Genomic DNA, 22,927 nt, shown 5'->3' on the forward strand with positions numbered 1-22,927 from the left:
AAGCGGCTGACCCGTAGGTATCTAGAGCCTTAGCCGGTAACAACTGGGTTAACAGAAATAAGAAAACCCACGAGGGTGGCCGCTTCACAGCCTGTGATTTGAATAACAGAGAGTGCAGAGTGGCCCCTGGGAGAATTGAGGAATCCTTGATGGTTTTTGAAAGAATGGCCCTGGACATTCAGTGGCCCTGGGCACTCCTAATTTATCAGGGGGAAAAAAAAAAAAAAAAAACTTAAGCAAAAAAATAAAAGAGAGAGAGAGAGAAGCATCCTCTGTCTGAGATGTAGCATGTATTTGCCGTTATAACCCATATGTGCTTAAATATAGCATAAAATAGATGTTTTCCTAATTTTGAGTTTTATTTCAAGATCAAGGCCCAATCAAACCTGACCCTCATTTTTCCATCCACTCTTCTGGAAGTCACTTAAACTGAATTTGTCTTAAGGAGCCTTTTCCTGGTCCCAGGTACCCCTGGGAGGTGGGGCCTCCTGGGGCGGGATGGGGAGTCCACGCTCAATGTGGGGCTCGAGGGTCAGAGAGCAGGACGAGGAGGTATCTCAGCCTGGGTTCAAATGCTTGCTCTGTCATCTTGGGCAAGTTTCTTGCCTCTCCCAGCCTCTCTTTCCCCATCTGTAAAGTGGGGGTATAAATGAACTTATCTGCCACCCTCTAGGAGTCCAGCTGTCAGGGTGAGTCCCAGTGATCCTTTCCAGCTATTGCTGGTCCCTTGGCTCTGAGGACCTGGCTCTGCCTCTGCCCTGGGCTTCAGCCTGACCCTGGCACCCTGCCCAGGACCACAACCCAGCCCTGCCGTCTAGCTGACTTCCTGCACAAGCTGGCCTCCCGATCACATCTGTACATACTCTGTCTCCCCCACCTGCTAGGCTCCTGCCTCCTGGGGGAGCTGCCTGTTCTGGCCAGAAATGTACCCCATGAGGCCTGTAGGGGCTGTTTTCCCGCTGGACACCCCGCCCTCCTTAGCCTCGGGAGGGATGCTCAGGATGGCATACCTCACTACCAACAGTCTGCAGCTTCTCCAGCGGAGCGCGAGCATACGGAACAGGTCCAGCCCTGACTGGCGGGACTCTGCAGAGGCTACGTCTTCCTCCATGCTGGACATCAGTACCTCCAGGGATGATGGGGGCAGTGAATGTTGTGGTCATGGCCCTGCCCCACCCACGTGCCGGGAATGGTGTCCGGATGGGCAGAGTGGTAGGGAGAGCCTGGCCTTGGCCTCTGGAGACTGGAGAGCCCTGGGGGAGCGGATGGCCTGAGGGCAGAAAGGGTTCTCTCTGGCCCCTAGCTGAGCTATCTTCCGCAGACCCGGTCGCCCTACTCAGAACCAAGGAGCAGGTCTTGTGTCCCAGCTCTAGTCTCTGAGCCGCAGGCTGCAGGAAGGTTTTGACAGTTACTCCGCAAAGCCCTACCAGCCCTCCTCACTCCTCTTGGCTGGCATCAGCGCACGCGCCCTCCAGCCATTGGATCCTCCCAAGTACCCACCCGGTCTCTGCCTGCACCCCGGGCCCAGACTGCCCTGTGCTCAGCTCAGTCCTGGTCAGCTCTAGCTCACCTCCTCTTGGAAGCTTTCCCTGATCCTTCTGCCCCCAGGGAGCTCTGTGTCCTCTGGTCTCTGTCTGCACATCCTCCCACACCTACTTCCTTGAAATAGGTACCTTCAGATAAGCACATCCTGTTTCCCCAAATACGCTGAGAAGCCCCGTGAGGTAAGTGAGCAGTATATGTGGATTAAGGTGATGAATAATAGAGATGGTGATGTGGGTGTGCTGTTGTTGATAATGGTCGTATTGTTGTTATTGGTGGTGTTGATGGTGGCTGTGGTGGAGCTGGGGATGGGACGGTGGTGATGAGGACGGCAATGATGGTGGTGCAGGTGACGGTGACAGTAATAGTGGTGGTGTTGGTGATGCTTTGTAGAGATGTTGATGGTGATGTTAATGATGGTATTGGTAGTGATGGTGATAATAAAGGTGAAGTCAATTGTATGGTATGCTGGTGGAGGTGATGATGGTGGTGGTGATGGTGGTAATAGTAATGGGGGGTCTATGGAGAGTTGTAATGCTGTTGATGATGGTGTTGGTATTAGTGGTATTATTATTATGATTGGTGGTGGTAATGATGGTAGTGGTGTTTGTGTAGAAATGATGACAGTGGTGGTGATTGTGGGTGTAGTGGACATGGTAATGGTGGTGATAATGGTGATGGTGATGGGGGTGATGATGGTGATGATGATTATGGTTGTGGTGATCATGATGGTGATGATGGTGATGATAATGGTGGTGATGATTATGGTGGTGGTGATGGAGGTGGTGATGGTGGTGGTGGTGGTGGTGGTGATGGAGGTGATAATAGTGGTGGTGATGGTAGTGGTGGTGATGATGGTGTTGATTATGGTGATGGTGGTGATGATGATGGTGGGGTTGACGGTGATGATTATGGTGATGATGATTATGGTGATGGTGATGATAGAGATGGCAAAACTGACAACAGTGATGGTGATGTCCATGGTGGTGTTTTGATGGTACGGCTGTGTAGATGGAGGTGGTGCTGGAGCAGATTGGGATGATGCTGGTGATAATAATGATAAAACATCAGTGGATGTCCTTCCCTGGGTCATGTCCCACACTGTATCACAAATAGCAGCATCTCACCTCTATAGTCAGTGTCTTTTGGGCTTCCTTGTGGCCATTTATCTTGGCCACCTTTTTGAGCTCCTGAAGTGCTCGGTCTGTCTTGCCCACCATAATCAGCCATCGGGCGGATTCTGGCAGCCACCGGTTAAAGAAGCAGGTGCTTGGCTGGGTCTTTGTTTTCTTCGTGTAGATTGGGCACTCCCCCCAGGTCATGTGGGGAGGGGGTGGTGGGCAGCAGACCTGCCAGCTGCAACAGGAGTGGGGAGAAGGCAGCCGCCTCTCCCTCTGCACCACTAATGCCAGGCTGGGAAGTCCCTGATGGTCTCAGAATAAAGATGAGTCCCAACGCCTGGCTGCCCTCTTCACCAGCCCCCACTCCCTGGCACCCCATCTGGCTTCCCTGCTGCCAGGAGCCTGCCCGCCCAAGCCTCACATTCATCCAGCGCACAGGCTGCCTGGACATGGGGTGATTCTGGGGTCATTTCTATGGTAGAAATCCTGCATCATGCTGCATTTAAAAAAAAAAAAAAACACACATTTAAAACATCCCCAACCAGAATCAAGTGGTTTTATGAAAGTAGTAGGCTTCTTCCCAGCCTCAGGGGCAGATGGGCAGGGAGAAGCATCTCCCCTTTGAAAGGGTCAGGGTTTTCCCAGCCCGCAGGAGCTCAACCCTGTTTGCAGGGAAGCTAAGAAAAACTTCTGGAGGCAGTTTGACGAGGCGTTTACAAGAGTCAGCCTGCCTGGATTCAAATCTTGCCTCTGGCACGCAGTGACTGCGTGGCCTTGGACAAGTCACTGGCCCTCGCTGGGCCTCAGCCCCTCATCTGGAAATGGCAGTAATAACATCATCTTGCTCATTAGAAGGAGTGTGGATATACATCTGGTGTTACCAACAGCACCTGGATGCACCCAATCAGTGTGACTAGGGCGGCTTCATCAGTGTAACTATGGGATGGTCTTCCTCCTTTCTTCCTGGTCCTGTTGAAACAATAAACCTCCATGTAGTCGGTGACTTTTGATCTATGATCTATTTTATTTGCCGATGGGTCCCCAGTGCCTAAAGCCAAGTCTGGCACAGAGCAGGAGTGCAATAAATATTTGAGAATGAATGAATGAGTCCTTAGTCTTATCTACACCCCACAGCAGACCTGCTCAACTCTGGCCCACAGGCACAAGAGAACTTATGAGGACAGGAATTTGTGTTTATTTCCCTGTATCTCTTCTTCTAGTCCCCACCCAAGAAGGTATTTCCAGACCTCAGGGATTTTCGCAGCACCGAAAATAATAGTGATAATATCTTTCCATATCCAATGCCTGACTTGGAGGTCCGCAGGCTGGGCAAGTGATGTGAGGGAGTGAAGCTGGTGGGTGTGTGGGTGCTGGTGCCAATGTGAGGGAAGAGCCTCAGCCTCAGGCCCGGAGGTCAGTGGGCTGGAGGGAACCACGGACCCCTGGCTGAAATGCCCACCCTGGAACTCTGAGCCCCCAAGATGTCTCTCCCCAGTGGGGTCTGCTCACATCATTCTCTTCCATGGTCTCGGCACCTTGGGAACCATGGCCAGCCAGAGTGGTAGGGCCCCTCTCACCCCAGGTCCCCCTCCCGTTCAGTGATGTTCTCCCCAAGGGAAAAGGTCCCAGCTGCACTGACCAGGATATCAGGAAGATGACCAAGAAGGGCACCAACAAGGCCAGCTGGAGGGCTCGCCGGTCCCACAGGGCAAAGGCCAGGCTGCCCATGGCTATCTGGCCAATGCTGTAGGTGCATCTCAGGGTCGTCATGGTGACGGCCCTCGTGCAGATCGTGGTCCACTCCACCACTGAAAGGTGATGCAGATGAGCAGGTGAGGGCCACATGCAGTGGCCTTGAGCCCCCTCCTCCCCTCCCCGACAGGGCTGGGGCAGGTGATCAAGGGATCCACTGAGCGTTGTCGAGGTCAGGATGATGCCAGACAATCCCAAAGCGCTCAAAAATCGTAGACAAGGAGATTGGGGGCAACGATGGGGCTGATGCTGGCCACGTCGCCTGCAGGCAGCGCCAGCTCAGAACTGGCTTCCGCCCAAGCCTATTTCGGGAGACAAGCACAGTGGGGGCCTGGAGAGGGGCCCTCGGGACTTGGGCATAGAGGCAGGGACTTGCCGCCGGAGGGCCGAAGGAGGCTGGGGCACCTGCCGGAGCACCTGCCAGTGCAGGCAGCACCTCCTTCTCGGATCTCCTAGGACCACGTACAGAGTGCATTTGTTATAAAAATGGCAGACGCCTTGCTCTCTGGGCCACAGTTTCTCCATCTGTAAAATGCAGGGATTCACGAGGACACACTGAACAAGGGAGGAGCCTGGCAGGAGGCTAAGCGCACATGGCCTTGGGTGACCCAGGCAGCTCCCCCATGCCTGTGACCGGAGGGCCCTCAGCCCGAGTGGCTTAGCCTGAGCCACTGCCTGCATTTAGCTAAAGTATGCGTCAGTCAGACTGGAGAGATGTGGGCGAACCTTGGCCTTGCCTGTCTGAGCAGTGCCCAGAAGCAGGGACACGCGCCCCAGATCTGGGGTGAGGTCTGAAGGCTGACACTTGGCGCTGACCCCAGGCTCACCAGGTGACCCTCAGACTGACTGCGATTTGGCTCCCGGTGTGGGTGGCCCCTGGGGACGGCTAAGTGGCGGCACGGCAGCCAGTCCTCTGAAAGCGCAAACTGGACCACCTCCTGCCTCGCTGTTCAGGCTCCCCGCTAGACTCGGGATAACATAAGGCCCACGAAGAGCGACCACTGTGCTGGCCCGGCCCAAGCTCTGCATGTGATTAACTCAATCATCACAACCCCATGGGTAGGTGGCAGGATCCCCACTCACAGGAGGAAGCCTAGAGAAGCAACAAACCCGCCTTCTAAGAAGCTGGGACACATGAGGCCCCAGAGCCTCCACTGCCCAGAGTCCGGAAGCCATTCATGCATTCAGCGTATTATGATTGTGTGCTATATGCTGGGCACTGAGGATACGGCCCCAAGGCCCCTGCCTCCTTGGAGCTACGTTCTCGTGGGGACACACACAGTAAACGAGCTAATGAAAGCTGGGCACCAGCAGAGAGAGCCAGGAGCTGCGATGGGGTGCGTGGGCAGGACCATGGGACCTTTGTGCCTGAAGCCGGAAAGGCCTCTCTGAGGAGTGGCCTGGAGCTGAGGCCTGCGTGCTGGGCACGAAGCAGCCGTGGGCAGAAACCTCTAGGCGAGGCCCGGCCCCCTGCTTCAGTGGGTTCTGTGGGCTGGACGGGAGCAGCGGTGCCCCAGGAGGGGCCGGCGTGGCTCAGGGGGAGAAGCCAAGTGCTGAGCAGGGGTGTTGGGGTGCGTGGGGACTGTCCTTGGTGTGGGAGCCCAGAGGACCTCAGGCTGGGCAGCGACCAGATCCACATATAAGCCTTTGCAAAGTCACTCTGAGCTCTGCAGCAGAACAGAAGGCCCAGTAGAGGCAGGAGACCCCAGAGGAGGCCGTAGCAGGGCCAGAGAGGGCGGTGGCTTGGGCGGGGGACAGCGGTCGGGGGGAGAGGGCGTTGGGCTGGGGCTGTGCCCTGGAAGATGAGTGTGGGCGGTGAGGGAGGGAGCACAGGGCTGGCTCCCAGCGGGGCTGTTTTCCAGGATGGAGTCTGGTGGGGAGGGAGCTGCGCTGGGGGTGGAGAGTCAGCGGCTCAGCATTGACCGTTGTAAGTGTGAGGTGCGTCCAAGTCTGCAGTTGGGTTTACAAGCTGAGGGGGTGCAACGTGGGCGTTTTCAGCACTGGACAGCGGCACCCCACGCAGGAGGGGACCGCGGACGGAGAGCAGGTCCCAGACAGCGTTCTGATGCTCCACCTCAGGAGGGGTGTGCTGGGGGGCAGTGGCAGGGGGATGATGGGGCAGGAGAGGAGTATTTCTATTTCATTACATTTCATGTACTTGGAGTTAAAAGAAAGAGGGGTCTGTCTATGCCCAGAAGACAATCAGCTCCCTGAGGGCAGGGGCTGTGCAGTGCTTGGCACACAGTAGGTGCTCAATAAAGTTTGGTGCAATAGCTGAAGATGAGAGCCAGTGTTCAGGGCAATTTCTCAGCTCAGCCTGGCATCGAGGTTCAGACATTGGGTTCTTGGCTCCCTGGGAACCTGGGACGCAGACCCCAGACCAGGGGAGGCCCTCTCTTAGGAAACACGAACGCTCACTGGACATTTCCTTACCTCTGTCCCCACAATGCTCACTCTGTTGAATGAGCTGGGAGGGGGAGAGATACTCACTGGTGGGAGAGGAGGCCCCAGGTGATCCACCCGCCATGGCCCCCGCCAGGTAGATGGACTGGCCTAGGGGCTTCAGGCCCTGATGGTCACACACCAGGTCCTGCTGGAAGAGAAGGGGGGTGCATCAGCCTGGCTCAGGGGTTGTGGAATAGCAGGGCCAGGGTGGCAGAGGAAGGTCCAGGACCCCCAGAGGGGATCCGGCCACCCTGCATGGGTTCCCCAGATTCCTAAGGCCAGGCGACCCAGGTAGAAGGGGGGTGCGGGCAGCAGGGCTCAGCCCCCCACTGGCAGCCCACAGCGTGGCGCATGTGACACGGCTCTGGGTCTGATGGCGTGACGGCCGCTCCGAGTGGACAGTGGTGGGTGGCAGTTAAACCACAGGCTCGAATTCTGAGTCAGCTGATGACCGACAGGCTGGTGCCCCTGGGGGCGTTCCTGCACCTGGCAGAGCCCGTCTCCTCCAGAAATGGGGCTGTACGGTTGCTTCTCTTACAGGGCATGAAGATGAACACTGAGGGCTAAGCACATGTCACTGTGATTTTCCCTCTGCTGCCTGACGTGCACCACACAGACATCGCCTGAACATTGGCCCCATCACCTCTCCCCCCAGGTCAGCCCTTCCCTTCACCGAGGCCCGGCCGCTCCGCCCACGGTGCCCACGGCTCCCTCTCCGTCTCCGCCTCTCTTGCCTGAACCGCCGCAGGAGGACCCCCCCGCCACCCCACAGGGCATTCTTCACCCCGCAAAGTCACCTCTTGAAAATGCAAATCAGATCACAGCACCTCCTAGTCCCAAAGCCTCCAATGACTTTCCTTTGCACTTAAACAAAATCCAGGCCCCTTCCCCACACGCCGCGGCCATCGCCGGACCCCTCACCCTCTGTGCCAGGTTCTGCTCTTTCAACACCCAGACAAGCTCCTACTTGGACCTCTGTCCCAACTAAGTTTTCTCCCTAACTTCATGTGACTGATTCCTTCTCTGTCTTTTAAAAAATTATTTATTTATTTATTTATTTATTGGCTGTGTTGGGTCTTCGTTGCTGTGCACGGAATTTCTCTAGTTGCAGCGAGCGGGGGCTACTCTTCATTGCGGTGCATGGGCTTCTCATTGCGGTGGCTTCTCTTCTTGCAGATCACGGGCTCTAGGCACTCGAGCTTCAGTAGTTCTGGTGCGTGGGCTCAGTAGTTGTGGCTCACAGGCTTACTTGCTCTGAGGCATGTGGGATCTTCCTGGACCAGGGCTCGAACCCAGGTCCCTTGCATTGGCAGGTGGATTCTTAACCCCTGTGCCACTAAGTAAGTCCCTGATTCCTTCTCTTATAATCCAAGTCTCATCTTAAATGTCACCTCTTCAGAAAGCCCTTCCCTGCCAGCCTCTCCCTTCCCTACTAGCAGGAGCTGCTTTCTCCTTTGTGTTCACTTATGACACAGGGGCCTTGAGACTCAAGGCAGGACAGAAAGTAATGGAGAAGTTCTGGTGCCTGGCTGCCCGGGTTGAATCAGATTCGAGTGTGCTTTAGCTGTGTGTCCTGGGGCAAATCACTTAACCTCTCTGGGCTTCGGTTTTGTCACTTATTAAACGGGGTCAATAATAAAACCCACCTCAAGAGATTGTTGTGAAATTGTGATGACAGGGAAAGCATCAGAACAGTGGCTGCCACTTAAAGGGCACAAGGTATGGACTTGGTCTGCTGTTGTTACTGGTTTAAATGTTGACTGATTCTGAATTCTCCAGCAGAATGTAAGCTCCTAGAAATCTCCCTGTCCATCCTGTAACCTTAGCCTTAGATCAGAATCCAGGCCATCCCAAGTGATCAGTAATTACGTGTTGAGGGAGTGGCATATCATTCAACAGCGGTGATGCAGTCTATCTAATCTTCCCAGTCATTGGGAGGCTGGAAAGGAAGGAAGTGGTGGGGTTGGCTGGGACAGGTCGGGGGGAGGCCCTCACCTCGGTCACGATGGTGGAGGTGAACGTGCTGCTGTCGTAGACCCAGCCTCCACGCATGGCTCCGTAGCAGCCTCGCTCCAGTTGGTGGTCGTGGCGTTGGGGTCCAGGAGCCGCCACTGTGGTTGGCGGAAGCGCAGACACTGGTGGGGCTCCTGGTTGGGGCTCAGTGGGATGGAGACGGCCAGGAGGGCCTCGGGGGTGAGATTTCCGAGGGCCTCAGAGCCACTGTCCAGCATGTGGGCACAGCAGTGGTGGCCTGGGACAGCAGCTGAAAAGTTCTCCACAACTAATTGGATGGGCACCCAGAGAGTAGGAGACGGTGAGGACCTGCAGGGCCTGGGAGAAGCCCACACCCCCAGCCTGCCCCAGGAGCTCAGTGAACACCATGGACAGCGATGCTGGCACCTAGAGCAGGTCTCCTGGGGGTCAGGGAGCTGATGAGTAGCCAGCCTGCTGCCCGGAACCACTACCAAGCACAGGATCTCCAGACCTTCGGCTTCCGCTCACCACTCGGCCCCTTGGGGGTGGGGCAGCTGTCCAGCAGCCAGTCAAGTGTGTCCCAAGATGCCCAAGATACTTTGAAGAAACCCCTCCTCACCCAACTTCTAGGAATGACCGCTCAGACGCTCCACTGCTCTGGAGAGGAGATAAGACTCACTGGGGCATCTGGGGCACCCTGTTCTCCAACACCAAGAGTAAAAGGTCAAAAAGATTAAAAAAAAAAAAAAAGACTTGATGTCGTGATGTTACTGAATTACAGCTGTGGAAGAAACATCAACCGGGCCGTGGCCTCGTTGCCACGGTTAAAGTTAAATCCCAGCAAGGAATCCTGGGGGAGAAAGGCAGGCTCAGCTACTGAGAAAGGCCTCAGCAGCTCCCCACGGGCCGCCTGATAGCATCCTTCAGTCTGAACTTTCAGACCCCTCTACATGCCTTCCTTCAAATCAGGAAACTGTTGGCCGAACTTTCACCCATCCTGGACCATATCAGTTCATTTTGCTAAAGCACAGAAGTGAGGATCAAGCAGGGCCCTCTCGAGCGGGGCTCCACCACCCTGAGCCTGCAGGGAGGCTGGGGGAGGTGGGCGTGGGCGCGCGGAGCTGGCAGGAGGGCCCAGGCCTGGGCTCTGTCCCTCCTTACTGTGTGCCTCCTACCAGGCAGCATGGGGAGACCAGCTCACAGACGCACTATTTCAGGAAATTTCCATTTCAAGTTTCCAAGTTGCCTTTATTAGATTGTAAGCTCCCCCAGGTTGGAAACCAAGGCTACGATTTCCTGGCATCCCTTAGAAGGCCCTCGTGGGCCCTGGAGCTGAGCAGACTGGGGAAGTGAGTAAAGTCACACCCCCCGACCCAGTGTCTGATACCAGTCCAGCTTGGTGTGAGGAGGCGGGGAGCCCCTGCCCCAGGGCCCCACCCTGCGCTATGCCTCTTAGTAACAGCTGCTCCTGGCACCAAGGGCTTGCTGTGTGCTCAGCTCCATGCTGACCACGCTGCCTGCACTCTCTCATTCCCTCCTCATAGCAGCCCAGGAGAGAGACAGTACTGATTCCCCTAGACAAGGAAACTGAGGCTCAGAGAGGGCAGGCAGCTTGCCCAAAGTCACACAGCATAATCAGGATTCGAACCAGACACCACAGCCTGTGCTCTCTCCGAGGCCCCTGGCTAGCTGCTGTTTGGTCTCTAGCTTGTCATGTACTAAATCCCAGCTAAAGGCTGGAATTCAGAATTTGGGTCAGAATTAGGGCCTCCCAGCTGCAAGCAGAATTGGCTGAGTCAGTTCCGGAGAGAAGTCTGAAGAGCGCTGGAAGTGTGGGTGAGGTGTAGGTGGGTGTCTGGACCCTAAACTTCCCAGAAGCTCCCCAGAGCGCTTGGGGAACTCAGCCAAGATGGCGCCCAGCCAGGAAGCCGGGAGTCCGGGCTCTGGGCCTGGATTTCAAAGCCCGGGCCCCTGCCTCTCAGGCAGGAACTCGTTGTGAATTTTAAAATAGCAAATAGAGAGAGGTGGGGAGAGAACCAGCCCAATCTAAAGCCCAGGAGGCCAGGAGAGAGGGGCTGATTGGGAGCAGCCCCCTCCAAAACTATCCCAGGCCAAATTTTACATGGAAAGAATCGTGCTTCATGCCTAGGTTTGTGCAAACACCATCATCACAGGGGAAGGCTTGGACCCGGGGGCCATAACCTTGAGCAGTGACCTCTTCTCTCTGGCCCCTGGTTTCTGACCTGGGAAAGGAAGTGTTGCCATGTTGGTGTTTCAAACCTTAGCCAGGATCAGAAACCACTGGAGTGCTGGTCAAAATGCAGTTCCCCTGTGGGCCCAGGAATTTGCATTTAAAAATAAGCCCTGAGGTGATTCTGCTGCACTAGGACCCAGGCCTCCCTTGGATAGTGGCTGGGCTAGAGGTGGCTACTGAAATCCCAGGGTCTTCGAGAGAATTCTTTTCTCCTTCTACCTCCTCCATTCATACACTTTAAAAAATGTTCTCTGCTTCCCTGCCATTTGCCTGTCATGGACGCCCCTAAGCTTTGCTTACAGGAGAAGGTCAAACCTTCTGGATTTGCCAGAAGGCTCCCGGAATCTCCAACTGACTTTCCGCTTCCAGACCAAGGAATTTTTAATTTGTATTTTCTCTTTTTCTGGGGTTGCGGGGGGCAGGACTGGGTGCAGCTGCTCCGCCACCTGGTGGTCACACCCGGGACTGCAGCATTCCCGGCATCACGCTCATCCTCACCCCTGTGCCCATCCCCCAAGAATACCCAAGCAGAGGTGGGAAGAGGGGGCCTTGGGGTGGGATGCAGGCAGCCTCAGATTGTAGCCACCAAGCCCTCCAGACTGTCTCATTAAATTAATTCATGTAAAGTGAACCCCTGGTTCTCGTAGAACCAGAATTGCCCTTGGGGTTGACTTTTCTATCCAAGGGCTCTACCAATTAAAGCCAAGGCCAAGGGACTTCCCTGGTGGAGCGGTGGTTAAGAATCCACCTGCCAATGCAGGGACACGGGTTCGATCCGTGATCCAGGAAGATCCTACATGCCGTGGAGCAACTAAGCCCGTGCGCCACAACTAGTGAGCCTGCGCTCTAGATCCTGCGTGCCACAACTACTGAAGCCCGCGCGCCTAGAGCCCGTGCTCCGCAACGAGAGAAGCCCCCGCAACTAGAGAAAGCCCGCACGCAGCAACGAAGACCCAACACAACCACCACCACCACCACCCGCAAAAAAAAACACACCAAGGCCAAGCTTGGCTGCCAAATGACCTTAGGCAGTTCACTTCCCTTCTCTGAACTCCAGGGTCCCTTCTCTGAATCTCTAAGGTGGAGGCCTTCCGCTTACTTATAGTGAGATTAAATGAGATAATGAATGGCCTGACAGTGGGTATTAACCACCACCATCATCACCGGCATCGCACTTGACCCCTTATTCTTCCTTTTTTTCTTTTCCAGTTGAAGTCACAGCATTTCAGATCCAGCTGGGCTCACTGGATTTTGGCCCCTCCCTGCACTCCTAGAAGATCCTAGGGTCGGCAAAAGGTGAGGGTCTTTCCTGGGTTCACACAGCAGGGCAGGGGTAGAGACTTGTGTAAGTCACAGACTCATGGGGGTAATGGAAGGAAAGCCCCTTCTCTGCTGTCTTAACTCCAACACTTCCCGCCCCAGAGGAATCCACTCAAACGCTTTTTTCTATGTATTCAGGAGCACATCAACATTAATGATTAGTTGTCTTTAATTGAGAAGTTGTATGTGTACATGGCAAACAACCCAATGGTCTAAAACTTTGTAAAATGACAAATAAAAGTCCTTTTCCCCCATCACCCTCACCTGCCCGGAGGCAGGTGTCACCAACAATGTTTATTCTTCTAGAAAAATCTTAGAGCATCTTCAAATATATGCATCAAGTTTTAAAAGTGTTAAATAGGTAGTCAATTCGCAAGGTTCAGAACAGAAAATGTAAACAAGGTATACAATGAAGCGGTTCCCCACCTGCCCCCTTCCACAGTCCCCACTTGCCATCTCCACCCTCAGGTAACCTTTTTAAATTTCTTGTGCATCCTTTCACCTTTGCTTCCTAAAACAGAAGCAAGGGCAAATGTGCATTCTTATTTTGCTCCCTTTTATGCAAAAGGTAACTTTGCACTTTGTGTTTATTTCCCTACAATGGTATACCTTGTGCGTCCAAGAACATCCTGATTCATTTTCACAGTTGCATAGTATTCCACTGTACGGATTAGTATTCCATTGTATGGATTAGTATTCCACTGTATGGGTTAGTATTCCACTGTATGGATTAGTATTCCATTGTATGGATTTCCATAATTTACCTAACTGGTTTCCTGTCAATGGATAGTTGGATTGCAACTAATATCTTGATACTACAAAAAATGTTGAAATGAATAACTGCACATATACTCTTTTGAATGTGTGCTGCTGTATCCGTAGAATAAAATTCCAGAAGTGGGATTATGGAGTTGAGGTGTCAGTGAGCTGGTGGCCTTGAGAGGCAGCCCCAGTGGTCTCCCCAGGGACACCCTCATGAACACTGTCCCCAGCTTCCTAACACACTGCACTGTGTCCACACTTGTGGGGTTTTGCCAATATCATGGGTGACAAGTAGTATTTCAAGGCAGCTTTATTTCATCTTTCTTTTCTTATGAGTGAGGTTGAGCATCTTTTAACATATTTAAGATATATTTGTATTTCTTTTTCCATGAACTGTTTCTTCTTGTTCTTGGTCTATTTTTTGATTACGGTCTGTGGCTTCCTTAGCAATTTCTACAAGCCCCTTTTATGTTGGGGAGGTTGGTTCTTTGCCTGTGATAGAAGTTGAGAATATTTTAAAATTTCTTTGGACTTTGTTACTGTGCTATTGTTATTGATCTTTTTGCATGTAGAATTTTTTTTTTTTTGTCACCAAATTTTCAATCTTTTTTTTTGACTTTGGGATTTTTGTGTCATAATCTGAGAGGTCTCCTCCACCCTATGGTGATGAAAGAATTTTTTTCATGGTTTGCCTCTTTTTTTTTTTGTGGTACGTGGGCCTCTCACTGTTGCGGCCTCTCCCGTTGCGGAGCACAGGCTCCGGACGCGCAGGCTCAGCGGCCATGGCTCACGGGCCCAGCCACTCCGCGGCATGTGGGATCCTCCCGGACCGGGGCATGAACCTGTGTCCCCTGCATCGGCAGGCGGACTCTCAACCACTGCGCCACCAGGGAAGCCTGTGGCTTGCCTCATTAAATGAAGAAAGATTGTTGGGTTTTGTCACATGTCTTTTCAACACCTATGGGGTTGACAGGATGACTTTTCTTGTTAAATCAATGAATATGATGAATTATGTTAATAAATTTCCTGAATCACATGAATGAGTTTTCCAAAGAATGCTGAACCATCCTTTCATTCCAGCAGTGAACTACTTAGACAAGGGCTATTATTCCTTCAATGTGCAGCTAGATTCTGCTTGTTAAGGTTTTATTTAGAGCTTTCCACGACTCTTCGCATGTGAGATTGGGCTGTGATTTCCTCCCTTCCTTCCTCCCTTCCCACAATCTTTGTAGGTTTCGGTATCAATGTCATGCTTCATTAAAAATAATTTGGCCACGTCTTCTCACGCCCTACCTCAGTTTACATAATGGAGGGCTTTTCCTCCATCCTCGATATGTAGGAAGGCTGAGAAATGGGAGCCTCTGGGACGGGGGAAGAGAGACGGTGGAAGAGTGTCTGAGCTGCACCTGCAGGTTCCAGGAGGTAGGATGTGACCAGACAGTCTCATATCTGAGCTTTATTTCCTCAGATGGGTCCAGGCTGCCAAGTGCTCATGTTCAGAGGTTGTGTCCTCTCCAGTGGACCCTGGTCACCACAGCCCCCTCTCCCCCAGTTTATGTTTTGACCCTATGCAAGAACCGTGATGTCTGGAAACTGCTGGAATCGTCCTGCAACCCACGGCCTTGTCCACTGGTCCTTCTCAAAGCAGGTGGCCTGAGACTGGCCCCAGCTATGTGGATTCAGCCCTTGTTATTTGCCTTTTGCTTACTTCCTTTGGTTCTGTGGGAAAGGGGGCAAAGGACTTCTCTTCTGTACCTTCTGATGGCACCTACTGCGGGTACCCGAGGGCTTTCTCTGGCTGCAGGAGCTCGAGGTGGCCACGTGGAGCGAGTCAGAAGTTTTAGAGACATAAGGCCCCCAGAGCGGCCTCCAGCCTGGAGCTGGTGGGTCCATCCCCAGCTTTTCTGGCCCCAGTGCCATGAAGGTAGCTGGCTTGATACCATCCCCTGTGGGCTTCCTTCTCTTCCCTGTCTCACTTCGCCTCCTGAGATCACCTCCAGATAAATGGTTTACACTCAGACCTTTGGAGGAACCCAACCTAAGGCAGGGGGTCCCAACCCTCTTTTGTGAGGCGTGACAGTTGGTCACCAGGGGTCCTGGGATTATGTGTGGGCACCAGGCTGATGCCTCGGTTATGCTCTGGATTACTGAGGAGGTGGGTGACTCATGAATAAAGGAGGCTCAGAGATGTCGGGTGATTCCCTCAAGCCTCACAGGGATGCCACAGGGTGGTAAGCCCCACGCCCAACCCCACCCCATACTCCTTCAGGGTGTCTGCTGCTGCGGGTTCCCCTCTGTGCATTCACCAATAGACTAAAGGGACAGAGACTTAGAGACAGAAGGATCCTGAGATGCGTCCTCACCCCTCATCTTGCCACAGAGAAGAGCCTCAGAAACAAAGTGCTGGCCCTGGGGTGGAGGGGTGATGGGGCAGGGGCTAGGATCCAGGTGTCCCCACTCAGTTCTCTCCACACTGCCTGCAGCCACCAGAGAATGACCATGCAGTCACTGGTCACCCGTGCTCTTCCTGCCTGGACTGACCCACTCCCAGCTGTTATGAGACCCACTCTTGCATTTGTCTCAGAGGGCTTGGAATTCATCTCATTACACACTGTAAGGGGCTGAATGGTGGCCCCCAAAGTGATGTGTCCACACCCTACTCTCCAGAACCTGGGGATGTGACCTTATTTGGCAAAAAGGTCTTTGCAGATGTGATGAAGGATCTAGAGATGAGAACATCCTGGATTACCTTAAATCCAATGACAAGTGACCTTATAACAGACACACAGAGGAGAGGCACAGGGAGAAAAGGAGGTCACGTAAAAACAGAGGCAGAGATCGGAGTGATGTGGCCACAAGCCCGAGAGCACCTGGAGCCCCCAGAAACTGGAAGGCACACAGAGAGATGGTCCCCCAGAGCCTGCGGAGGGGCATGGCTCTGCAGACACCTTGAATTTGGACTTCTGGCCTTCAGAACCATGAGAGAATAAATGTCTGCCGTTTTTAGCCACCTGGTTTGTGGTGCTTGGTTACTGCACCCTAGGAAACTCAGACACACATTTATTTATTCCACTTGGTTCTTAAATTTTTTTTTTTTGCGGTACACGGGCCTCTCACCGCTGTGGCCTCTCCCGTTGCGGAGCACAGACTCCGGATGCACAGGCTCAGCGGCCATGGCTCACGGGCCCAGCCGCTCCGCGGCATGTGGGATCCTCCTGGACTGGGGCACGAACCCGAGTCCCCTGCATCGGCAGGCGGACTCTCAACCACTGCACCACCAGGGAAGCCCGGTTCTTAACTTTTTTTCCAGCAATTTACCTCCACCTACCAAGACTCAGATCCCAAAGGCTGTGAAAGAATTCATCATTACTTCAGCTCCACAAATACATATTAAACACCTACCAGGTGTCAGGCCCCACGTTGGGCCCTGGGGACCCAAGGTGAGTCAGCAAGGAAGTATGTTCAGTAGAGAGACAGAGGTAAAAAGTCATCACGACATAGTCTGATCACACAATGTCAGCAGGACCTGACACATGTCGGGACAAAGCAGAAGACATTAACTGCTGGGGACGGGGCTCTGGAAGAACCGAGAGAGGGCACAGGTCTGAGGCAGGGAGAGGGAGCTGGGGTGGGTATTTGAGGAAGGAGAACAGCATGTGCAAAGGTCCTGAGGTGGGGGGGGAGGGGCGGGGGGTAGAGGTGGGAGGAGAGGGTCTGGGCCCCAGAAGAATGTGTAGGGATGGAGGACTACAGGACTGGAGTAGGAAGGGGCCCTGAGCACAGAGCCCACCCGCTGGCTCTGCCCCAGAGGGTGACGAGCAGCTTCAAGAAAGAGAGCTCCAGTTATGGTCACAGTTTTGAGAGATCTTCTTGGCCAGTGTGTGTATAGGCTTGGACAAGACGGGACTAAAAAGAGGAAAAGCAGCAAGAGGCTTTTGCCAGGCCCCGTACCATGCCTGGGCTGAGGATGGTGAGAGTGTAGTTTCAATAAATCTTAAAGAGGTAACGATAGAAGGACCTGCTGGATCCAGTAACATCCCTCCAGATAAGTATCCCCATGCACAATCCTTTTGAAGGTCTTGATAGTACATACTGTTCTTCAGAATTCTAAAGTGTCTCTTTTCGGTAACGGCGCATCTTCCTGACCCGCAGAGTGAGCCTGTCTTGGTCACACGCTGGATTAACCTTTAAGCTTATTTATTAACCCCGGGTCAGCCGCTCTCCCCACACGCACATCTTCTGCCTTGAAAGGGGCCCTCGAAGCTCCGTGGTTGGGGAGGGTTTTCCCAGCTAGGTTCCAAGGGTGGCCCGCACTGTCCTGGCCCCTGGCCAATGTCACGGGCTGCTGAGTCACTCGGCCCCGAGATTACCAAGGGTTCCTGGACACCTGCCACGTGTGCTGGCTCCACACACAGGCCTCACTTTGCAGTTACGGGGACCCGATGACAAACTCTGAAACCAGACACAGGTATGCCTGTAGGACCTTGTCTGATCCAGACTCCAACCCTGGAACAGAGCCAGAGCCCCTGATGTTCTGAAGCGGGGGAAAAAAAAGGGGGGGGGGGGGGGGTCTCACCTGCCCAAGCCCCCAAGCTGATGGGCACTGTCCCACCCGGGCACGCCCACCCCCAGCACCTTCCCCCTGGGGTGGCATGAATTCCTGGCCAGTGAGACGCCAGGAAGGAGGGCCTGCAGGCTGGCCAGCCCAGCACCAAGACTCAGGCCTGCGTGGGCATAGCACCTCCCCGAGAGACCACAGGACTCTTCTCCTGGTGGGGTTCCCAGGGGTCTGCACATCACCCACAGTATGGCAGCAAGGGTGTCTCAGGAAGCTGTGGCTTCCTTCTCCCCTTACTACTCAAAGTGTGGTCCACGGACCAGCAGCAACAGCATCACCCGGGAACTTGTAGAAATGCAGAATCTCAGGCGCCACCCAGACCTCCCGGGTCAGAATCTGTATTTACCAAGATCCCCGAGGAATTTGTGTACCTGTTCAAGTTCAAGGGGCGCTGCCTTAGACCGTTCTCCCTGACCAGCCACTGCTGGTCCAGCCCTTCCACCTCCTCAAAGGGACTTTCTAAGAGGGGCTTTGTTGTTATTCACACCACTGCCTCCTCATCGAAACATAATCTCTTCAGGAATGGGATCTTACCTCATCTTTAAACTCTCCAGCGCCCAAGCCTGCCCGTGCATGGGAAGCGCGTGCTGGGTGTTTGCTGCGTGAAGGAGGGAGCGTTGTCAGGAAGTTTGCCGAGTGCCGCCTCGTCAACTTTATTCTCTGCCGGCACAGAGGGCAGGGCAATGGAACCTGCTGCCCTCGCCAGCGCTGGGCCCATAGAGACAGACACCTGGGGACATGTGTTCCCCACCCCCCTTTCCCGTTCTGCCCCCGGTGGCAAGTAGACCCCAAAGTCTCCTCTGCATTGTCAACCCAGCTACAGAGGGACCTCGCTCAGCCACGGCCTCCACAGCTATGGAGCCTGCCATTAAGGAACCTGCTGGGTGCCATCGCCCAGGGGATGCAGGGGCCGCAAGGCCCTGCTTCACCTGGGTCTCCTGAGCTCTGTACCTGTTTTCCCAGGGTATGAAGGTGGGTGTAGTGTATAAGATAACCCACAGAGCACTCATTTATCTCCCCCTCCCCAAATTCAGGTGGATTGAGAGAGATGACAAAAGGCAAAGGAGGAAAGGAATACACGTAAGATATAAAGATCATGGGGCGGGGCTTCTCTGGTGGCGCAGTGGTTGAGAGTCCGCCTGCCGATGCAGGGGACGCGGGTTCATGCCGCGGTCCGGGAAGATCCCACATGCCGCGGAGCGGCTGGGCCTGTGAGCCATGGCCGCTGAGCCTGCGCGTCCGGAGCCTGTGCTCCACAACGGGAGAGGCCACAGCAGTGAGAGGCCCGCGGACCGCAAAAAAAAAAAAAAAAAAAAAAGATCATGGGGCAGATGGACAAGGAGACCCCCCCCCCAGGCAGAGGGACCCACCACCCCACACAGGAGGAAAAAGAGGCGCTTTTGCAGGAGTTCAACAGCACCAGGTGGGAGGCTGTGGGGGAACGAAAGAGGATTTGGGTAATTAACAGAAGGGGCATTGGCAAAGTAGTCATGCCAGCCCCCCCATACCTCCCCTTAGCCACCAACTCCAGTGTTTGCCCAGGGTCAAAGCCTAAAGTACAGATAAAAGGGGTTCAGAAACTGGGGGCTAGGCCCACAGAACAAGGGCAGCACGCCAGCAATGTAAGGGTCCCACATCGGAGTGGAGCCCTTTATTCAGAAATTCATGTCCACTCGCTCCACCTGGCTACAGGACTTGACTGCTAGCCTCCACCTCAAAGGACCATGGCCAGGGCTCCTGCAGTCAGAGATGTCACTCACAGCTAGGTGGCAGGAATTCCCACTTGGCCTGAGGAAAGATGTTCCAGCAACCAACGATTTTGTCCAGACACCCCACTTCTTCAAACATGAATGGACAACCAAGAAACACCGACACTTAGGAATTCCAGTGCACTGAGAGATACGCCAGATCAACAAACAGAAGAACCAACTCAGTAGGTAAGTGAAGTAAACAGAAGAAAAATCTCAAACAATTATAGCTTACATTGTCAGAGAAATTTAAGAGGACATCTGTTTTTTTAAAAACAGACTGCTGTGAAAAGGAAACATTCTCAGCATTTCGGAAACTGCAAACATGACTGACAAATTCTGAAACTGTCAATGAATGGGTTGAACAGTGAAGTGGATGCAGTGACCTGGGAGTTCCTGATAAGGGAATTTCCAAGAATACAGTGCAAAAGGACAAAGAGATGAAAAATACTTACAAAAAGTTACAAGTCATGGAAATTAGCGTTTTTGACATCTAATAGAGGTTGGAGAAAACACTGAACATAGGATTTGAAATAATAGAAAAAAATTAGAGGGGAAACCATCTCTGAGCTGTGAGTGGTTTAGACTCTGCTGAGCAGGTATAACGAAAAAATGACCCACACTTGGTGAAAGCTCCAAGAATAGAGATGGGTTTACACATTAAGTTCCCACCATGACTCATGCAGTATATAGTCACCTAGGCCATTATTTCAGCCACAAATCTTTACTGAGGACCTGAGCACTGTGCCAATTACAGGTATCCCCACTTTTCAAAAGTTCACTTTACGCCAGTTCACTTTTACAGAGAGTTACATTAGCACCTGTTTTCATTAATTGAAAGGAATCTGAAGCGGACTTTCACTTTTACGGAAACAAGCGAAAACAGAGATCAGTATTTGTTCTGCAGCAAGCCCTTATAGAGGCGGTGCCGCACCCTGGGCAGCGGGAGTGGCCCTGCCAAGTTCCTTCCCCAGGAACTACACCCAGCATCTCATAGTTTCATAGGAACACTCTACTTTTGGATAGTGGGGGAAACCTGTACTATGGACGTAAAGGTGAAAAAAAAAGCTTCTGGTCTGGGGGAACAGACGCGAAGCCAGGCAGCCAGGACAGAGGTGCATCCCACAGTGGTTAAGAACACGGGGGCTCTGCAGTGCTAATCCAGCTCTACCTTTTCCCAGTTCAGTGACTTCAGGCAAGTGACTTTAACCTCTCTGTGCCTCAGTTTCCTTCTCTGCAAAATGGGAATTCTAATAGCAGTTCCTGTCCCGTAGGTCGTGTTGAGGCCATAAGTAAAGCACTTAGAACAGTGACTTGCACACAGTACAAGTGAGCACCATATATATATTTGATAAGGACATAAAGGCAGTGGTAAATGCTAATGATCAGGTATATGGAAGCACAAAGAAGGTGGCTGACCCTCCTTGTGGGATCCTGGAGCCCTGAAGGCAAGTGGGAATTGCTCTAAGGCGGTTTCGGGCCCAGGTTCACTTAAGCAAGCACCGCTGCCTCTTCCCTGGGACCGGGGCCTTGCTGTCCACCTCACTCATGGAAGCACAGTGGGGCCCTGGGCTTGTCATATCCTGTCTGGGTGATGCTGACGAGGATGGCAGTAGCACCAGTGCCTGAAGGAAGCAGCCCTGGCGCTCAGGATCACATCTCATCAGAGAGCTCTGCTCATCCACAACCTGATTTCTTTTTAGCACATCACAGTTCCTCAGCCCCAAGGCCAAGGGCCAGGGCCAATCTGTGGGCAAGGAGGGCCCTGAGAGATGAAGACAGTGGGGGAGGTGGGCTGTTATATTCATCTGGAATCGTGGCAAGGCAGGCGGCCGTGGGGCGGGCTGCCTCTCGGACTCTCAGTGGAAACACAAAGAGAAGCAGAGCATCCAGGGCACAGGTGGCCAAGAGAAGAGGCTTTAGGCCAAGTGCTACCCCCCAGGGCCTGTCCTCAGGGATACGGGGCGTTGGGGACGTGCTACCTCTGGGCAGCGTCTCCAGAGGTGGGGAGGCTTGAATCTGGATCTCTGTGAGGCCCCAGGAGAAAGACAAACACTGGCTGACTTGAAAATTCTCTGCTCTTGGAGGGTTCTGCTTCCTGCTTCTGGAACGATGAATACAAAAGGCAAATGTGGCTCCAGGGGCTGGGCTTATGGTCAGGGGACACACAGCCCAGGCTCTGAGGCTCAGGGGTAGCCCAGGGACAGGTGGGTCCCATGACGCACAGATGACCGGAGGCCCCCTGTCAGCTCCCCCACGGTGGCCTTGGGTCACTGACTGCAGCCCTCCAGGGCTTACAATGCTGGCAGGCCATGACCTGGAGCCCAGGGGAAGAGCTAAACCCCCAGAGCCTGTCCGGAGACCGAGGACAGGATTTCCTGGTCCACGGGGACTCCAGCACCTCTGGGCTTTCTCTGTGACCTCCAAGGAGTTTCCTTGCCCCGTGATTTTGTCACCAGGACCTTGATCCTTTTTCCCCCTAGGGTCCCACTCACTGTCCTCCATGTCTTGGATGGTATCTGGTAGTGGAAGAAATTTCAAGAAGGAGAAAAGACCCCAGACTGGCCATACCGGGAAGGATGCAGTAGATGATGTGCAGGACAGAGGTAAAACGCCTCCTGTGACCTTCAGGACCCAGGCCCGCGGACGCCTGGTCCACTCTCCTGCGGTGGGAAGTCGGAACATCCTCCAACACTCCCATCCTGGAAGGGAGCCTGCTGGTGCCCATTTTATGCTTCAGCGACCAGCGCTCCCCTAACTCTGCCCTGGAAGGACAATGACCACCACTCTCAGCGCTGTCAGCTTTCCCTGACCAGGGGACACCAGCCAAGGGAGCAGTGATTGTAGTCTAAAGAGAGGATTTCCACCCCAAACCCTTCGTGTCTCTCTCAGTCCCCAAAACACAGGGGCCGCAGTGCACCTCTGTAGTAAAGGACGATGCAGCCCCAAGAGGCTCCGAGGCAGGCGGCCATGGCAAAGACCTGGCGAAAGGCCTGCGTTTCTGCAGAGCACCCTCTGCCCTAAAACGCCTTTGAAAAGACTACCTGGGAATCAAATTGCTGTGCTGACATCGAGCTGCTGAGCATGAGGGCTAGGAAGCCAGGACCCCATGAGAGTTCACAGCGCTGACTCTGGAGCCAACCAAACTGGGTTCAGATCCCAGCTCTGACCTCTGGACAGTTAGCTAACCTCACCGTGCCTCAGTTTCCTCCTCTGTAAAATGGGGACAGTAGTACTGATCACATAGGGTGTGAGGATGAAATGAGATAATATTATATTAGTAAAGCACTTAGAATAGTGCATAGCCACACAGAAAAGTGATGTACATATTTAATAAAGAAACACTTGTTCCAGGTTTTCAAAATCTTCAAGGCCCAGGTTTAAGTCACCA

The 22,927-nt window shown here is 53.5% G+C and overlaps 1 protein-coding gene across 1 annotated transcript in view; it reads right to left on the bottom strand.

Moving 5' to 3' along the window:
- The window catches only part of LOC103078861 (solute carrier family 22 member 11), a 45,847-nt gene extending 36,605 nt beyond the window's left edge, over positions 1-9,242 (bottom strand). The window contains 10 exon segments of the mRNA XM_007462052.1: positions 1,011-1,126; positions 2,670-2,816; positions 4,299-4,471; positions 4,574-4,632; positions 4,634-4,717; positions 6,906-6,933; positions 6,936-7,008; positions 8,856-8,905; positions 8,908-9,170; positions 9,172-9,242. Coding sequence (XP_007462114.1) covers positions 1,011-1,126; positions 2,670-2,816; positions 4,299-4,471; positions 4,574-4,632; positions 4,634-4,717; positions 6,906-6,933; positions 6,936-7,008; positions 8,856-8,905; positions 8,908-9,170; positions 9,172-9,242 — 1,064 coding nt within the window.
- Positions 9,243-22,927: the final 13,685 nt, after the last annotated feature.

This window comes from Lipotes vexillifer, unplaced genomic scaffold (assembly GCF_000442215.2).
Source record: "Lipotes vexillifer unplaced genomic scaffold, Lipotes_vexillifer_v1.1 scaffold1129, whole genome shotgun sequence".
NCBI classification, from domain to species: Eukaryota; Metazoa; Chordata; class Mammalia; order Artiodactyla; family Lipotidae; genus Lipotes; species Lipotes vexillifer.